This window comes from Pleurodeles waltl, chromosome 3_1, assembly GCF_031143425.1.
Source record: "Pleurodeles waltl isolate 20211129_DDA chromosome 3_1, aPleWal1.hap1.20221129, whole genome shotgun sequence".
Lineage (NCBI taxonomy): Eukaryota > Metazoa > Chordata > Amphibia > Caudata > Salamandridae > Pleurodeles > Pleurodeles waltl.
In genome coordinates, this window is record NC_090440.1 from 828,377,188 (window position 1) to 828,393,551 (window position 16,364).

The window sequence follows — 16,364 nt, forward strand, 5'->3', positions numbered from 1 at the left end:
TGTTTTAATGCTGACCTGTGGCCCCATCGGTGCTGACCTAAAACCCCAAGGCCTGTGTCCTGAAACCCTGGGTTCTTACCTGCAATCACTTCTCTTCTAAGTCCCCTCAGTCCTCAGAGGATTCCATTGCAAACCAGACACCAACTTTGACCTCTGCACCCGGCCGGCCTGCGTGCCTGGTGGTGTGCTTTAGGGGTCAACTTGAACTTTGACTTGTGGACATCCTAACACCCGGAGACTGGAATCATAAGTCGTGTACTTACCTGCTTTCTGTACTAAAACTCCCCCAGGACTCTATTGACACTGATGGAAAATTGCACAATGTCAACTTCTGAAACTGAAGTGTTACTCACTTGTAAACTGTTTTACCTGCAAAATCCAAACAAAGTACATTTGATACATATGCTTGATACATACTTACACTTGTACTTACTTGCAACTGAGATCCTTTGGTTCTAGTAATAAAGTAACAATATATTTTTGCTATATAAAAACAATTGGCCTTGAGTTGGTCATTGAGTGTGTGCCTCATTTATTGACTGTGTGTGTACAATAAATGCTTTGTATTACCCTCTTGATAAGCCTAACTGCTCAACCACACTACCACAAAAGAGACCATTAGTATAATCTACTGTAGCCTTGGTTAAGCCTCCGGGGAACCCCTGGACTCTGTATACACCATACCTCAATTTTGGTATAGTGTATACAGAGCCAGCTTCCAACAATTAGTATTATCTACTTGAGCCTCTGTTAAGCCTCTGGGGAACCACTGGACTGTATGCACACCATACCTCATTAAGGTATAGTATATACAGAGCCAGCTTCCTACAGGCAAATAGTGCTTCTTTGGATAGGCATATGCTATACTTCCCAGGAAGTGGTCCTCAGGACGGAGTGAATCTAGTTGTATATGGGCTACTGACCATCTCTAACCTGAAGGCACTTGCTGAACACAAAAGTGAACCCCTGGCACACCAATCTCAGATCTCGACTGCCCTGATTCACGCTAGAACCGGGAAAGAGGCTCCAACTGCGTGGATGGCACCTCCTAAACTTGGTGCCTGCTGTGTCCTACTTGAGAAGAAGCAGTCTCCAGAACCGGGCCACAGCAAGTGATTCCACGAGTCAGTTGGTTGATCTCTTGTTCACAGCACAGGATTACAGCTGCTGAAGAAGCCTGCTGGGGCAAGTTGTTAAACCCAGAACCTTCGTACTGTCACCAACCGCTGCGGTGCAGCACCAGAGACCAGCACCTGACGCTTAAAGTTGCACCTGGGTCTGCTATCCTAGGGAGAGTCTTCAGAGTGCAGTTTGGTCACCCGGAAGATGAGGTAGTACTCGGGGAAAGATATGAACTGGATTTATGCCAGAACCAAGAGGATTTCAAGGGACATCAGCACTGTGGCCAGGACCAACGCACCTCCTCCATGGACCAAGGAGTAGCCACAGGAAGACCACCATTATAGGAAGCTGGCTCTCTATGCAGTGCACTAAAATGAAGCTCACGGTGCAGAGGCCAGTGGATTCTCAAAGATGTGCAGAGGTAGAAATAAGTAGGTATACAGCTCTATTGTGGCAGTGTGGGCGAGCAGCTAGGCTTATCAAGGAGTCGTGTTAAGCATTTGTTGTACTCACAAAGGCAATAAATGAGTCACAAACTCAAAGAATAAATCCAAAACCAATTTAGAAAAATAACAAATGCTTTTATGTATACTTTAAACCCAACAACTTTGTTTCAAGGTTAAGCAGTTTTTAAATTAAAAATACTTTGTTGTTTCAAAAATCGACAGTGCAATTTTCAGAATCTTCAATGTTAAACTATGGAAGAAAAACAAGAATGCAGTTTCTCAGGTAAGTACACACTTACAAACCCAGTCTCCAGGGTTTCAGGCCAGCACCAGGCAAGGTTCAGGTTGGTACCAAGTGTGCACCCACAGCAGCACGGGGGCAGCAGGGTGCCAAGATTGAAGTCGGAGTTGGTGCCCAATGTTAGTCAATGGAGACAGGAGGGGGACTGAAGACCCACTGCTCCCTGGTAAGTACAGGCGGAGTCAGAGGCTGGTCTCCAGGGGTTGGGGCAAGCACCAGAGGGGCCACAAGGCAGCACCAAACTTACACCATCAGTGGCACAGAGGCGGCCAGGTGCAGCGTGCCAACACGGCGTTGGGTACCCAATGCTATTTATTGAAGATAGGGGTATCCCCTGCAGTGCTGCTTACCAGGGAGAAGTGGGATCAGGGGTGAATCTTCTTGGGTTTAAGCAAGGACAAGGGGGGCCAGAAGGCAGCACCAAACTTACACCCTCAGCGGCACAGGGGCGGACAGGTGCAGTGTGCCAAAACAGCGCGTTAGGAGATCACTTTCAGAAACGGGCTGCAGTCTTTGGCCGGAGGCCAGGGGAAGTCAACCCAAAGCTGCCAGGGAAGTTAAGATTCCAGGGGTTGTTGGGACACCAACTGTCTAGCTCCCCAATGGCCAGGGTCTCCGGGTGAAGAGGTGTCTTTTTGTGTCGGAAACAGCTTACTGGGTAGATCGCGGTCAAGGGGAGCCCTCAGATACAGGCTGCAGGTGTTGCTGTGGAGTCTGGCAGGGGTCAGCCCACGACGAATTCTGGGCCAGAAGCACTAGGGAACCTTCACTGGACTGGTGGGCCACTTGGACTCTGGCTGGGGGCGTCGGATGCAGAGGTGGTTCCAGGCAGTAGTTTTGTGGTTCCTCCAGCAGACTTCTTCTTTGGAGAGGTTTTCTTTTGGACAGGTCCGCTGTCCACAGAAGTTCTTGTTCTTTACTGAAGGCAGGCAGTTCTCCCAAGCCTTTGAAGGTCACTGGGCTGCAGGACAGTCGTCTTCTGGGTGTTAGTTCTTTGAGGGCTGAATACTGGCCAGTAGGGCTGGGGCCAAGTCAACTGATGTCTTCAGTCTTCTCTGCTGGGCGACTTCTGTAGTGTCCAGCTCTTCTTAGGTCAACAGGAATTCGATTCTCTGATTCAGGGGTGCCAATTAAAAACTGAATGTAGGAGCGTTGCAGGGAGTGCCAGGTGGTAGCCAATGGGCTACTCATCTTTAGGGTGACTACACCCTTCCTGTGATCACTTCTTTAGGTAATTGGGCATAGCCCTAACCCTATTGGCCTAGTTCCTTCACAACAAGATGGAGAAATGTCAAAGGTAGTGTCCACTTCAACTCGTCCACCCTAGGGCTGGGACTGGCATGGAGTGGGCACTCCTCCTAATTTACCTAATTTTCTCACCAGTCCTGCCACCAAAATTGGGGTCAGGAACTGGGGGTCTCTTCCACCATTTGGGAAGGCCTGGGTCGCACTTCACAGTTGGCAAGGCCTTTAAAACTCCCCACCCTGGAATGTCCATCCTGCCTGGGAGAGTAGTCCACACTTCTGCCTAGAGCAGGCCTTTGTTCGGAGCCCTCGAAAGCATTGGCTCTCACCCCAGGAGGCCAGAACTCTGTTTAATGTGGCTGCACTGGTTCTGACCAGTCAGTGCCCACTCTAGGAGTTGGAGGGATTCAAGGGGGCACCTCTAAGGTGCCCTCTGAGTGCATTAATTAATAAATCCATCACTGGATTTAGTGAGGGTTTATTAATACTAGATGTTTGATACCAAACATACCTATTGTCAGTGAAGCCACCATGTAGCTGGGGAACTTGTAATGACCAGTGTCCAGCACATGCACTTAAAATGGTTGCACTATTCACTTACTATATCTGAGATTCGACAAAGACATAGCAGGGGCATATCTACTAACACAGGTATGCCCTCACATGTAATATAATGCACCCTGCCTTTAGGGCTGGAAGGTCTGCCTACATACATTTATTACATATATTGCATACAATGTTAGGTTGCGTTTTCAAATTTGGGAGCACCTTGGCATTCCACCTGCAATGGCAGTCTGCATAAAGTTGGTGCTGAGTCACTAAGAGTGGCATAAGTTGTGCTGCAGCTCTGAGGTGCCTCTTCAGTACCCATGCCCTAGGTACCAGGGGTACCATTTACTAGGGACTTGTAGGGGGCTGAAGGGCCTGGTCACTTGACGATCAAGTGACCAGGTGTCTTGTTTTAGGGAAGGAACACTTGCATTGGGGTCCTGGTTAGCAGGCTGTGGGCCATATCGTATTTATATTTTAGGTCTAGACTAAGACACGCAACCTACGAAAGGAGCACAGTGTGCACTTAGTGAGAGGGTCCCTGAGGGTGGCACAATTCATGCTGCAGCCCTCAGGAGTCTTCTTTTAGCAGCCCATGCCGTAGGTACCAGGAGTGTAATTTACTAGGGACTTACAATGGCAACTAAAGGTTTGCCAATTGGGAAAAACAACTGTGCACTTTTAGGGAAGGAGATCTGACACTGGTGACCTGTTTAGAAGGTGCATTTTCTAAGTGTCAAATTAGTTGAATCTGCAATACTTGTTCACAGCTGAATAAGAAGTGCACATTTACTGTATCTCGAAAAAAATCTATTTTTCCGAAACCCTCCAGTGGATCTTTTTTTATTGTGGTGTCTAAAAATACAGTCTTTTTTGTATAAATTGGTATTGGATTTCAAGTGTCCTGTACATTTCTTCTTCAAATGTTTTGGTGCTGTTTAAATGATTTACACTTGATCCTTTGGTAAGCCTTGAAGCTCAGAGACCTAGCCATCCGGAGTTAAAGGGTTTAATGGATGAAACCTACTGGTCCTTAAAGGGGGGTAGCAACTGCATTACACAGCGAGTTTGCACACCCATACAATGTAACACACCTCATTTCCTCACAGGTGCCTTATAACCTCACCGGGAAAATAAGAGGTTAATCCTGTGATGCATTTCAAAAGTGGGAAATTAAATTATTCCAAGCTTAAACTTCCTGACTCTTTGCCTTCAATTCTGGTAAGCTATTGGCACTACTCAACTATGTTCCAACAGCTTATTTTGCAGGACAATATTCAAAGCTGTCAGGGCATCACCATACAGAAAGGGCTACATAGCATACTATTAATCCCCAGCTCTCTATTTTAAAGATGGTGTGCTGATTCACGCATCGGGGTTCCCTTTGTAAAGTGGCAATGAAACCATAATGGTAGGTTTCTATTGGTTCAAAGCTCTTCTAATAACAGCCCCAGGCCGAAAGATATTACTGTTTGTACTCTTCTAAACTAAGTAGAAGCCAAGACCTTCAATGCCAGCTGAAATCTATGTGGTACACTCATCCAGGTGGTGGCTATTGGTCTCTGAGGGACCTGGATAATGTCTTTCACAGGAAGGATTCCACTGAATTTCACCCATCTGCAGAGCACTGCTGATGACACATTTCCACCAAAATGCACCCCAGGCAATAGGTTTGAAACCCCCATCTGCCACCTGTCTTGTTTTCTTTGGGCAGAATTATTTAACACTGGCTTGGCAATGGTAAATAACAATCTCTCTGAATAATTACAATTCAGCTACTCATCATTTTATCATGGACACAGGTGACAAATAACACCCCAGTCTTACTAGTCCTAGTCTCAAACTGCTTTAAAATCTGTTCTTTAAATTGACCCTCAACCAGAGGGGTGGACTTGCTCAGCGCTATAAAGATTCACTCTCAGTCTGAGTAAAAATGTGGCTAATTTGATAAATGTGAACTGTTACTTGGATGACTATCAAGTTCTGGAGTAGGTAAGAAAGTTGCAGCAAATATCAGAGGCCACACTCCACACTTTTTAGCACTCAAACCAAGGGTACTGAAGCGATTCCTACCAGCTCAGTGGTGAGATCCCCTTCTAATTCACTTTTTTCTATGACCACCATCCTTTAGATCTGTCAATAACAAATTAACTAAAGTGTTGCCTAGAAAATGGTTTCTATAACTAAGTAATGTAATGTTTCTGCACGTTCAGATGCTTAGTCAACCATTGACTTGTACAACTTCTTTAGACGATAAATGATTCTGGCTCTTGATACATGTGCGCATTTAAAGCTAGTAGGTAACCCTCTCATAAATCAAACAAATATTTCAGTTCTAAGACAACAAGGTTGTCACTATTATTACATCACTTAGATAGCTAAATGAGATATCTTAAAAACAAAGGCACCCAGAAAACATAAGATGTTCTGCTCAGAACCTGTGTTTTAAAATCTTTAATGATTTATGCCTCTAAATCATATCTTCTTCTCTCTGATGCATAGTTTGAAAACGTGCTCTCCATTTTCAATAATCAAATCAAGAACATACATGATGAGCAAATATACACAAAGTCAGGCAAACCTAATGTCTACTTTTTGATTTAGCAACTACCTATTTAGCTTTCCCTCTGTTTCCTCATTCTCTTTCTGACTTCTAAATGTCAGTACCTACCCCAACACAGTGTGTACGGTCTCTCATTAACAAACCTTCCAAACAACCTCTATGTAGATGAATCCATTGTGTCTCAAGATAGTTTCTGCAGGAGATGCATTCCTGACTCACCCAGTGCATCCGCTAAAGACAGGAGGCTATTATGCCCAACAAGATCTAGAGCATCACCCTTGTATGATACACCAACATCTTGAACTACGTAATCATGCTGGGAAAGGACAGCATCCTTTCTGATAAGGAGTTAACCACTACTCCCATGAATCAAAGGGTCTATAATGGAGATCAACACACATACCTTTCTGGTTGCAATAACTCTTATTTCAGTCTGAGAGAAGCTAATATTCTTAAAGGTCTCATCCACCGTAGCAATAGTGATCAACTTCTCAGCACAATAAATCCACACTGATGCCAGTGTGGGATTTATTGAAAAATGCACACAAAGGACATCTTAGAGATGCCCCCATGCATGCCAGTCCGACTCCTAGTGTTAGGCTGACCAGTCCCTCCCAGCCTGCCACAACCAGACGAGTTTCTGGCCACATGAGGTGAGTGCCTTTGTCACTCTGTGGCCAGGAACAAAGCCTGCACTGGGTGACTCCAACGACGTGGACACCCTGAGTCGACCTTCCTGCACCCCCACTGCGATGCCTGCATAGAGGATCCAGTGGCTCCCCCTGACAGAGACTGCCTGGTAACAAAGGAACCAGACGCCTGGACCAAGCACTGCACCCGCAGCACGCAGGACCGAGAAAAACCACCTACCAGTGAAGGAGTGTGCAGCAGGTGGCCCTCATCCTAGCCCAGTCGGTGGCTGGCCCGAGAATCCCCCCTGTGCCCTGCCTGCATTGCCAGAGTGAAGCCCGGGTCCCTCCATTGTTTTCAATGGCAAACTAGACATCTACTTTGCACACTGCACCCGGCCACCCTTTGTGCCACTGAGGGTGTGTTTTGAGTGCTTGTCTGTGTGTCCCCCCGCTCAATGCTCTACAAAATCCCCCTGGTCTGCTCCCCGAAGACGCAGGTACTTACCTGATAGCAGACTGGAACCGGAGCACCCCTGTTCTCCATAGACTCCTATGTGTTTTGGGCCCTCCTTTGACCTCTGAACCTGACCGGCCCTGGGTTGCAGGTGCTGTGGCTTTGGGGTTGCCTTAAACCCCCAACAGTGGGCTGCCTATGCCTAGGAGACTTACTGTGTAAGTGCTTTACTTACATGAAAAACTAACAGAAACTTACCTCCCCAAGGAACAGTTGATTTTTGCAGTGTCTATTTTTAAAATAGCTTATTGTCATTTTTACCAAAACTGGTTGTGCTACTGTTTTAAATCAAAGTTCTATAATTACCTGTGTGAATTACCTTGCATTTTATGTACTTACCTCAAGTTTGAATCTTGTGGTTCTAAAATAAATTAAGAAAATATATTTTTCCATACAAAAACCTTTTGGCCTGGAGTTAAGTCTTTGAGTGTGTGTTCCTCATTTATCGCCTGTGTGTGTACAACAAATGCTAAACACTACCCTCTGATAAGCCTACTGCTCGACCACACTACTACAAAATAGAGCATTAGAATTATCTAATTTTGCCACTATCAACCTCTAAGGGGAATCCTTGGACTCTGTGCACACTATCTCTCACTTTGAGATAGTATATACAGAGCCACCTTCCTACACATGGGATCAATGGGCTACTGGAGGGCCCCCTCCTTTTCAACATCATAGTCAACTTATTTGAATTTCTCGGTGACTGCAGAGATGGTAACTCAAACTCTTGGCACTGCCTAGTGCAGCGATGTGCTAAACTTCTGTTTCGCTGGAGTCTTGTTTCAATTTACATGTAGAGTACTTGCTATCACCGAGGTCCCTCCGGAGGCAGAGATTACAAACCACATGCTAGTTTGACCACAGGAATTTTAAATTGCATGAGAGGCATAATGTAAATGTTGTATTCTCATACCCACTACTCACACAGTTTAAATTACATATTCCCCATAACCACTACCCAACCAAGTAATTCTCATAGAACTTTCACTGTGGTCGGCAGCAAAAAGTTGTTGCTCAAACAAGTAACTTCCATGTCTTCAGATATCAGTGTCCCAGGTCCTCTGATGATGTTTTTTTCATGCCACACAGCATAAAGAAACAGTGAAAACATGTCTGAACCTGATGCTTAAAAAAACTGAGTGGAATCTGTCTCTTGGTGCATTGTGAGTTTCGGGGGAAAAACAACTTGCCATGTCTGAGCCCAACACTATGTAACATGAGAGTGCACAGCATGTGATCTACAGCAGCACATGCTACAAACTATTTATTTACTAAGCACTCTTTCACACACACACGGAGTTATCTGTCTGCAAAGTATGTGCCCTTCTGTGCGACAAAATGTTTTCTCTTCTCTGACAATGGCACGGGGTTGATGAAGCAATAGACTTAGTTCAAACCAGGACCATATATGACTGCATATACTCCATAATATAATCATGGAGCGTTGGCAAATAAAAGTCACAAGATAATCCTCAGGTGGGGAATTAGTATTAGTTTTACAATCCCTTTTAGCACCAGAGAATAAAGGTGATGTGGTTGCTATGCGATTTTTGTTTTAACTTCAATATAGTGTTCATGGAACACAGATGACGCTCATATTTTAAGACCAACTGCAATGGCAAAGCAGCAATGTATTCTGGAGTTAGTGATAAATTTAAGCATGGCAAACGTCCCAAAGTGTGCAAGGTTGAGCATTAGCAAGCAGCTGTGTTCTTTTAAATAACGCTTTCCTTTAGAATTTTTTTGCCTCGTAGCCATTTCAAATTCTGCATATCTTAAGCACCGATCGCAGACCAAAAAACACAAAGGGTGCCTATCTCCGATCACACACTTTTGAAGGCATCCTGAACAGAATTTAAACAGCATTTTGTTTTCATGAATATATCTGGAAAAAGGCAATCACGAAGACGTGCAAATATACCCAGGCCATAACTGTAAAATAATCCCCATAAGTCACCATGTTTATTCTGAACATCAAATTACTTTCTTGATCACTTGTTTGAAACGGTGCTCAGAGCAGGGCTCGAAAATGCAGACAACTTGTGATTACTGGGAGTTGATAATTCCTAAACCGAAGTAATGGAAGGCCAAATAAAAAACAGAGTGGATTCAGGGACTCGGTACTTTCACAGATGATATGGATACAAACAGACCCACACATATGATGGTCTCGGCAACATTTTCAAACTTTTAAACAAATGTATTCAATATCAAACCGTAGATGGAATGATTATGCTGAGGCAAATGAAGTATTAACAGATTTAAGCTCTAAAAATAGTTTTTAAAAATATAGAAGTATAACAATCCTAACCTGCACAAATTGTGGAAGGAAATCTGCTAACTCGTCATCGTTTAGCATGGCTTCAATCCAGTTTACTGCTGTGGTACGAACTTCCTGATTTGCAAACCTGCAAAGAATTCAGATCACTTGCTAAGTTGAAAAGAAACCTGAATAACCTGTTGCCGAAAACATTTTTTTTTTACTACTACTTATACATCAGTTGTCATTATATGGCAGTAGCTGAATGTATTGTATGGTATGGTGGAGGTTCCACATTTTTGGAAGTTAACACTCGGATAATGTCCATGTGTAGTCATAACTGACTCAATAAGCAAATAAATAAGTTCAAGTCTGTAAAATAATTCGAGAGTATAGTGGGAATGGGGTTACACAAGGTGTTAATTAACAAACTGAAAAAGGGGACGGGTTCATTTTAACAGAAGTACAATAACTCTGTAGCTCAGGAAAGATAGGATTTACAATGTTCAGCATCAGACAATGAGTCAAATGTTATCAATGTATTAAATTATTCTGGCCTGACCATGCCACTCCACCACAAACCAAGTGGTTGGTGCACGAGAGAAAACTTTTGGAAATCTTGATGAATCACACCCTCTTATCTCTGAAATCTGATATAACTCCAAATTCAATCAATGCAAGTGATATCTTGTAATAGCTTTTCTGAAGATCCACTTTTAATGTTAATTTGCATTGGTTCCCTCCATCTGTCCTCTTCACCCTTTGGTGCAGATGATTTTGTGCAGTCAATTTGCCAATGCTCTGAAGCCATCATTACATTGTGTTATGCTATCCACATTTTTAAAGAAATAAATGCATCTAAAAGGCATTCATGAAAAAGTGTATATATTTGGCTGCCCCCCCCACTCTCTGGTGACAGTAATTTCTCTTTGATGGCATAACCAATAAGAGATGAGGAATGATCCAACATTTGAGCGTGCTGTTTACTAAAAGCTGGAGAAACAAACGATAGCTGTTAGAAAGCTTGTGTTCCAAGAAAACAGGATAGGAAATGTTTTAAATAAAATATAATCTGCAATACTTTTCAGTTACCACAATATTTTTGTATCAAGCTCAAGACCACAACTTGTGCATTTTGACTTACCTCGAATCAAGCAACTCCATTGCATCTACAGGTGCCAAAGGAGGCCACTGATATATGAGCGCATACACTTCAGATAGGTTAGCTCCATTCCAGCTAGGCACACTAGTTAATACTTTTGGTAAACTGTTTTTATGTTCATGGCAGTAATAGCGCATATCCCACAAAAACTCCTTCTCCTCCTTACAAAGTCTGCAGAGAAAGTGAGTAATCTGCTGTTATTATAATATCAGGCAGAGAATACAAAATAAACAAAACAGGAATAAGGAATCTTAAAACGAGCCGGATAGGAGAATCTGAACTGAATAAACTGCTGTATATATGTGGTATTTGTGTAGCACCAACCTCCCCAAAAGGTAGCAGAACACTGCATAGGGTCACAAACAAGCATAACGTCAGCAAGTGACAGGAAGAGAAGGTGATTCATGTACTGTTAATGCAATGCCTTGTAGTATTTTTTAAAGATATTCCTCTTCAACTCTTTCCTAAACTGGAGGAGTCGGAGCGGTGCTGACAGGTATGGGGATGCTGTTCTTGATCCTGAGTGCACGGATTGAAAAAGTCCCCTGTATTTTTTTTTTTTTTTTACATTTCTTAGTCTGCAGTTTAACGGTATTCTGGTTGGGGTGTGCTGAGACCCGCCAGAGATGGTGATCTTGTCTTTAAGGTAAGCACAGTATTGGTTGTGATGGTTTTGTAAATAATGCAGATGGTGTGGGTTGGCAGGGGAGCCAATAGAGTACCATCTGGAGGTGGGGGTCAGGTGGCCATATTTCTTCAGAGCCTGAATGAGACGTGCTGCGGTGTATATAATGACCTTATGTGGGGCCAGTTTGGAGTCTGGGAGGCTATGTAGCAGAACATTGTCACCATCTAGGAACAAGAGTACCAGGGTTTGTACAGCTTTTTTGAAGTTGATTTCTGGAAGAAACTGTTTATTTTTCTTTAGAAGATAGAGCTGACACTAGGCAGTCTGTTTTTGTCATTGTGTTCCTTCAGATTGAGGTTTGAATCCATGGTGAATTTAAAGTGAATTGAGGTTCGAAGCCATCATGATTCAAGTCATTGAGTCATGTTAGTATGGATTCTTGCTCATTGCAAATAACAGGAATCCAGTTTTGGTTGGGTTGAACTTCTGGTAGGTGCAGAGCATTCAGGTATGGATGGTGTGCAGGCAGAGGCTGAGGCACTGGATGTCTGGAACAAAGGAAACTTTTAGGTTGAATTATTTATCATCAGAAAGATGGTAAATTTTGATGCTGTTACCTGTGAATACAGCCGCAAAGGACTCAGTGTAGAGGTTGAAGATGAAGGAATATATAGAGCTTTGGGGTCTTTTCAAGTGATAGGAATATTTTGGGATTTGGAGGTTCCCATGTGAACAAAGTGGTGCCAGTTGCAAAGATAAGAGGAAAAACAGTGAAGGGAACTGTCCTGCAATGATGCGGGTGATTCCGATAACGAACGAGACTCCTCCATGCTAACTAGTTACGCGACCCCCAGCTCTTTCTTTCTTGGTTGGAACAGTGTATTACATATTTCTTGACATTTCCACTGGGAGGATATACACTGGACCATAATCCCTCCTAAATCCCCTCTATTTTTGTATGTAACAACAGGTAAGACATAAGTAGAGCTTCAGGTGGTGAATCAATTTTACAGTTCCCTTTAGCACTCATAACAAACGCCTTGATTGCTCAATGGATTTTTGGTGAAAACTTGCCATAATGTTAATGGGGCACGGATGGTGTGTATATTTCTAGGCCAGCTGTGGTGAAAGAGCAGCAAAGAATTCTACAGCTACTGACATTAAGCCTAAAATTCTGGGCACAGCTGATGCTCCCAATGTCAAATGTTGAGCTAAACATTTAGGATGAATGTACAAATACATGAACTAGCTATTTTATACTTCCACAAGTAACATGTTTGGCTTCCTTTCCAGCTGAAGCAGTGTTTTGCCAAAGAAAGTCACCCAGGACGTGGTGTGGAAGTTAGTCATTTAGAAACGGTTTGCATGCAACTCTAAAGCAAAAAAAAAAAAAAAAAAAAAACAGTGGATAACAAGACCACCACATAAGTTTTAACTGCCATTCTTATTAAGTACAGCCAATCATTTCAGTTCCCACATAATATGGGAGTTTGGTGTCTACTTTTGGGAATCTGATAGTTGCAAAAAAAAAAAGAAAATGCAAACGCCTTACCTTCAATTATAACACTGGAACCTCGGGAGCTCCATTGAAGATAATGGAATTCTCTGGGCTTCTAATGGCTGGTAAAAGCCCGGAGCTCCAACATTTCAATGTTTGTGTTCACAGATGTTGCTGTGAACAAAGGACTCACGAAGCCCGAAGGGATTTCAGTCCACTCAGGCTCCATGAGGCCTTTGTTTTATTAATTAGAACATTCTGCTCTCTAGGGGTGGAATGTTCTAATAGTCTTATAGCCTGCTGTAACTGAGCTGAGGGGTTAAATTATAGCCTAGCCAACCTTAATGTTTAGGCTCCATTAACATCATACGGTTAGGAAAGGTTTTAAGTACGCTTGACTAACTACTTGCTACATCTTACTGTTGTACTTAACTTTTCCATTTCCCTCCTTTTATACAACATTAGGTAAAGCTTTGTGGACTGTTTTAGACCATTTTTAGCAATTTGCAAATGTTCTCCAATACAGCACTGGTATAAAACATATATCACAAGTAGCACATACCCAAACATGGAGTCTTTGGAAAGAATAGTTAGAAGTCGCAACTTCAGATTTTTATCCAGTTTTTCCAGATCATGTTGCACTGAGATATTAGCAGGCTCTGGTGCTTTGTATTCAATGTCAAATTCTGATGATGGGAAATCAACCTTATAATAAAGAAAACAGTTAAAAAAGACAAATGTTTGGAATTTGATTTCTGCAAATCTTTGTTTCAGAACAAGTGACTCACTGCTGTAATTTTATTTATACTTACCCTGATTTTTAATATATTTATCCTAAATGTATGTGTGTGAGAAAATTATTCCTGTACATGGGCTAACATGCATGATTTGACCTTGTTTATGATCATCTATTCAGCAGGGGTAAGATTCTAAACCATACAGCTTACATGAGTGGGACACTCGTCCCGTTTAAGGTGAGGGCTGCACACAACACAGAGGGCCTCTTCACGAACCTGCCGGTCTCATGACGGCGGTCATGCTGCGGTAGGACCGCCAGCACCGCAGAAGTGGAGATCCCGTGGGCTGGCGGTTGTGGCAGTCCTAATCGCCAGGGCAGCGGTGAAAGCAGCACAGCCCTGGGGATTACAAATACGTTCTCCGCCAGTGAATTCATGGCGGTAGTACCGTCATGAAAAGGATGATGGAGAATCGGTGCAAGGGGCCCCTGCACTTGGCATGGGCAGTGCCGCGGTCCCCCTGGCAAGCACCACTGCAAAGTTCACTGTCTGGAGGGTGCTGGTGCACGCTGCAACCTACAGCATTGCTGCCAGCTCGATTACAAGCCAGAGACCATGCTGTAGGCCATTTCCTGTTAGGTCAGCAGGCGGAAACTCAGGGTTAGAGGGAAACTGTTAATGGGTCTGTCGGGGAGGTAGCCACAATGGCAGCAACTTCCCCGTCGAAAGTCCGGCGAACGGGCAAAACTGTCCGCTGAACTCATAATGAGGCCCAGAATGTTTCAAAATATTTTATACATTCACCTACTTTTTCAGAGCACTCATTTTCCCAACCACGTCATTAGTAGATTTTTAAGTACACACACATAGTAATCTTATTTTTGGACCATAATAGCCACAAACTAGGCTGGATTTCACAAGGTCACAGTTCTATATTTAAACCTACCTTATTCTGACCAAAATAGTAAAGTCTCCAGAAAAAAATGTTCTTCCCAACTGTCTTGAGGTAGATACATTTCCCTTACATTTAAAAGATTTTTTTAGCTCTTGGACTCAATGAGGAAGCTACAAACTAGTTGGTTACACTGATTTAATCTAAATAGGAATTATTTAAAAACCCTTCTGCATTTTGTTTTAAATCCGCACGGTCTATGAAAAAAATGCTTCCTTGGATGTTCCTATGATTTTACAACACTAAAATTTTTCCAACAAATCAACAATCTTTAAAATGTGAAAAGGATCTAGTGATTAGCTTAAAAATTACTAATGCTCCATCTTCACAAGGAATGAACTTTGAGGCACTATCAGCAGCTAAATCATAAGAAAGGACCAATTTAAAGTTCAATTAGTATTAACTCCTTATTTAATCACAGACGTATCATTTTTAAACACTCACCTCTATTCTCCTGCGCTTTAACAACATTAATAAAAAACACATATCGGTATTTTATATACACACTAGCAACAACTGGAAAAAAAAGGTAAATAAATATCAACTTGTCATTAATTGAAATAATACCTTATTATATATTAATTCTTTTCACAATCTGCTTTTTAACAGTTCCAAACTAAGGGCCTGATTATGATCTTGGCGGTTGGAATACTCCTTAAAATCCATGAGAGATATTTCATCCACCATATTACAAGTTCTATAGGATATAATTGTAATTTGGCAGCCAGGATATCTTAATGTTTGTGACAGAGTAACCCTCTTCACTAAGATTGTAATCAGACTCTAAACCTTCACATGTTCTTGAAATATGTGCGCAACCTGATATTGTGGTGTTGCTACTGGAAGACAAAAATTGGATTGGCTGGTGTTAGAAATGCTAAGTTTCATGCGAAAGAAAACGTCTCCAGACCCTTCCTAGCAGTAAGAAGCAGAAAGTGTTCAGACCATGCAAAAGCCACTCAATATTGACAGTCAGAAAAAAACCAATTATATGTACAAGCTAAGGAATTGTAACATTTGGTGGCTAACCATCAGGAAAACAGAGATCTAGAAGGAGCAGAATTTATTTTTCAGGACATGAAGACCATCCACCCCAAGGGAAAACAAGCAACCCAAGACCGGTTTCAGTCTTGCTAGGTCTAGTCAATCAGCTAAAGCTCGGATCCTATTGCACAGTGAGCAAAGAACCCAAGTCCCGACATACCCTTGACCACTTTGGGCATACCATCAATGAAAGAAAGGGATATGGGAGGCATGCTTGGGAAAAGACTGAGTCGCAGTGTCCTGAAATGGTGGCTGCAACATTTCACCTTATGCTGTAGGCCACCAATCGCATCGCAAGCTCCCATGAGACTTGTAAGAGTCTCTCGCTGCCATGGGAGCAAGACACCTGATGGAGGAAAAAAAAAAAACCTTGCCCATCAGATTGCTCTGTTATTTGAAGATGTTCCGCAAACCCGACTTTCTACATAGATATACATTTTGAAACTGCATTTATCAAAAACCACTGAATGGATTTATACCAAATCACAAAAAGCATGCTTTCTGGTTAAAGATCTACATTTCTGGCGAGTGAGTGGATGTGAGCGAGTGCGTGTTTGCGGGCATGCATAACCTGCACTGCAGGACCGGATCAGTCCTCATAGCGTGGATTAACCTTGTCAGAACCAGACAAACATTATTTTTGTGAGGACCGACCCATTGTGAGGAACGGTCCCTGTAGCGCGTTTAGGTACTTTCAAGGAAGTGTAT

At 42.8% G+C, this 16,364-nt stretch overlaps 1 protein-coding gene across 1 annotated transcript in view; it reads right to left on the reverse strand.

Annotated features, from left to right (window-relative positions):
- Positions 1-16,364, reverse strand: part of PIK3C2A (phosphatidylinositol-4-phosphate 3-kinase catalytic subunit type 2 alpha) — an 852,450-nt gene that overhangs the window by 408,115 nt on the left and 427,971 nt on the right. Inside the window, 3 exon segments of the mRNA XM_069223730.1 lie at positions 9,687-9,783; positions 10,780-10,968; positions 13,486-13,628. Coding sequence (XP_069079831.1) covers positions 9,687-9,783; positions 10,780-10,968; positions 13,486-13,628 — 429 coding nt within the window.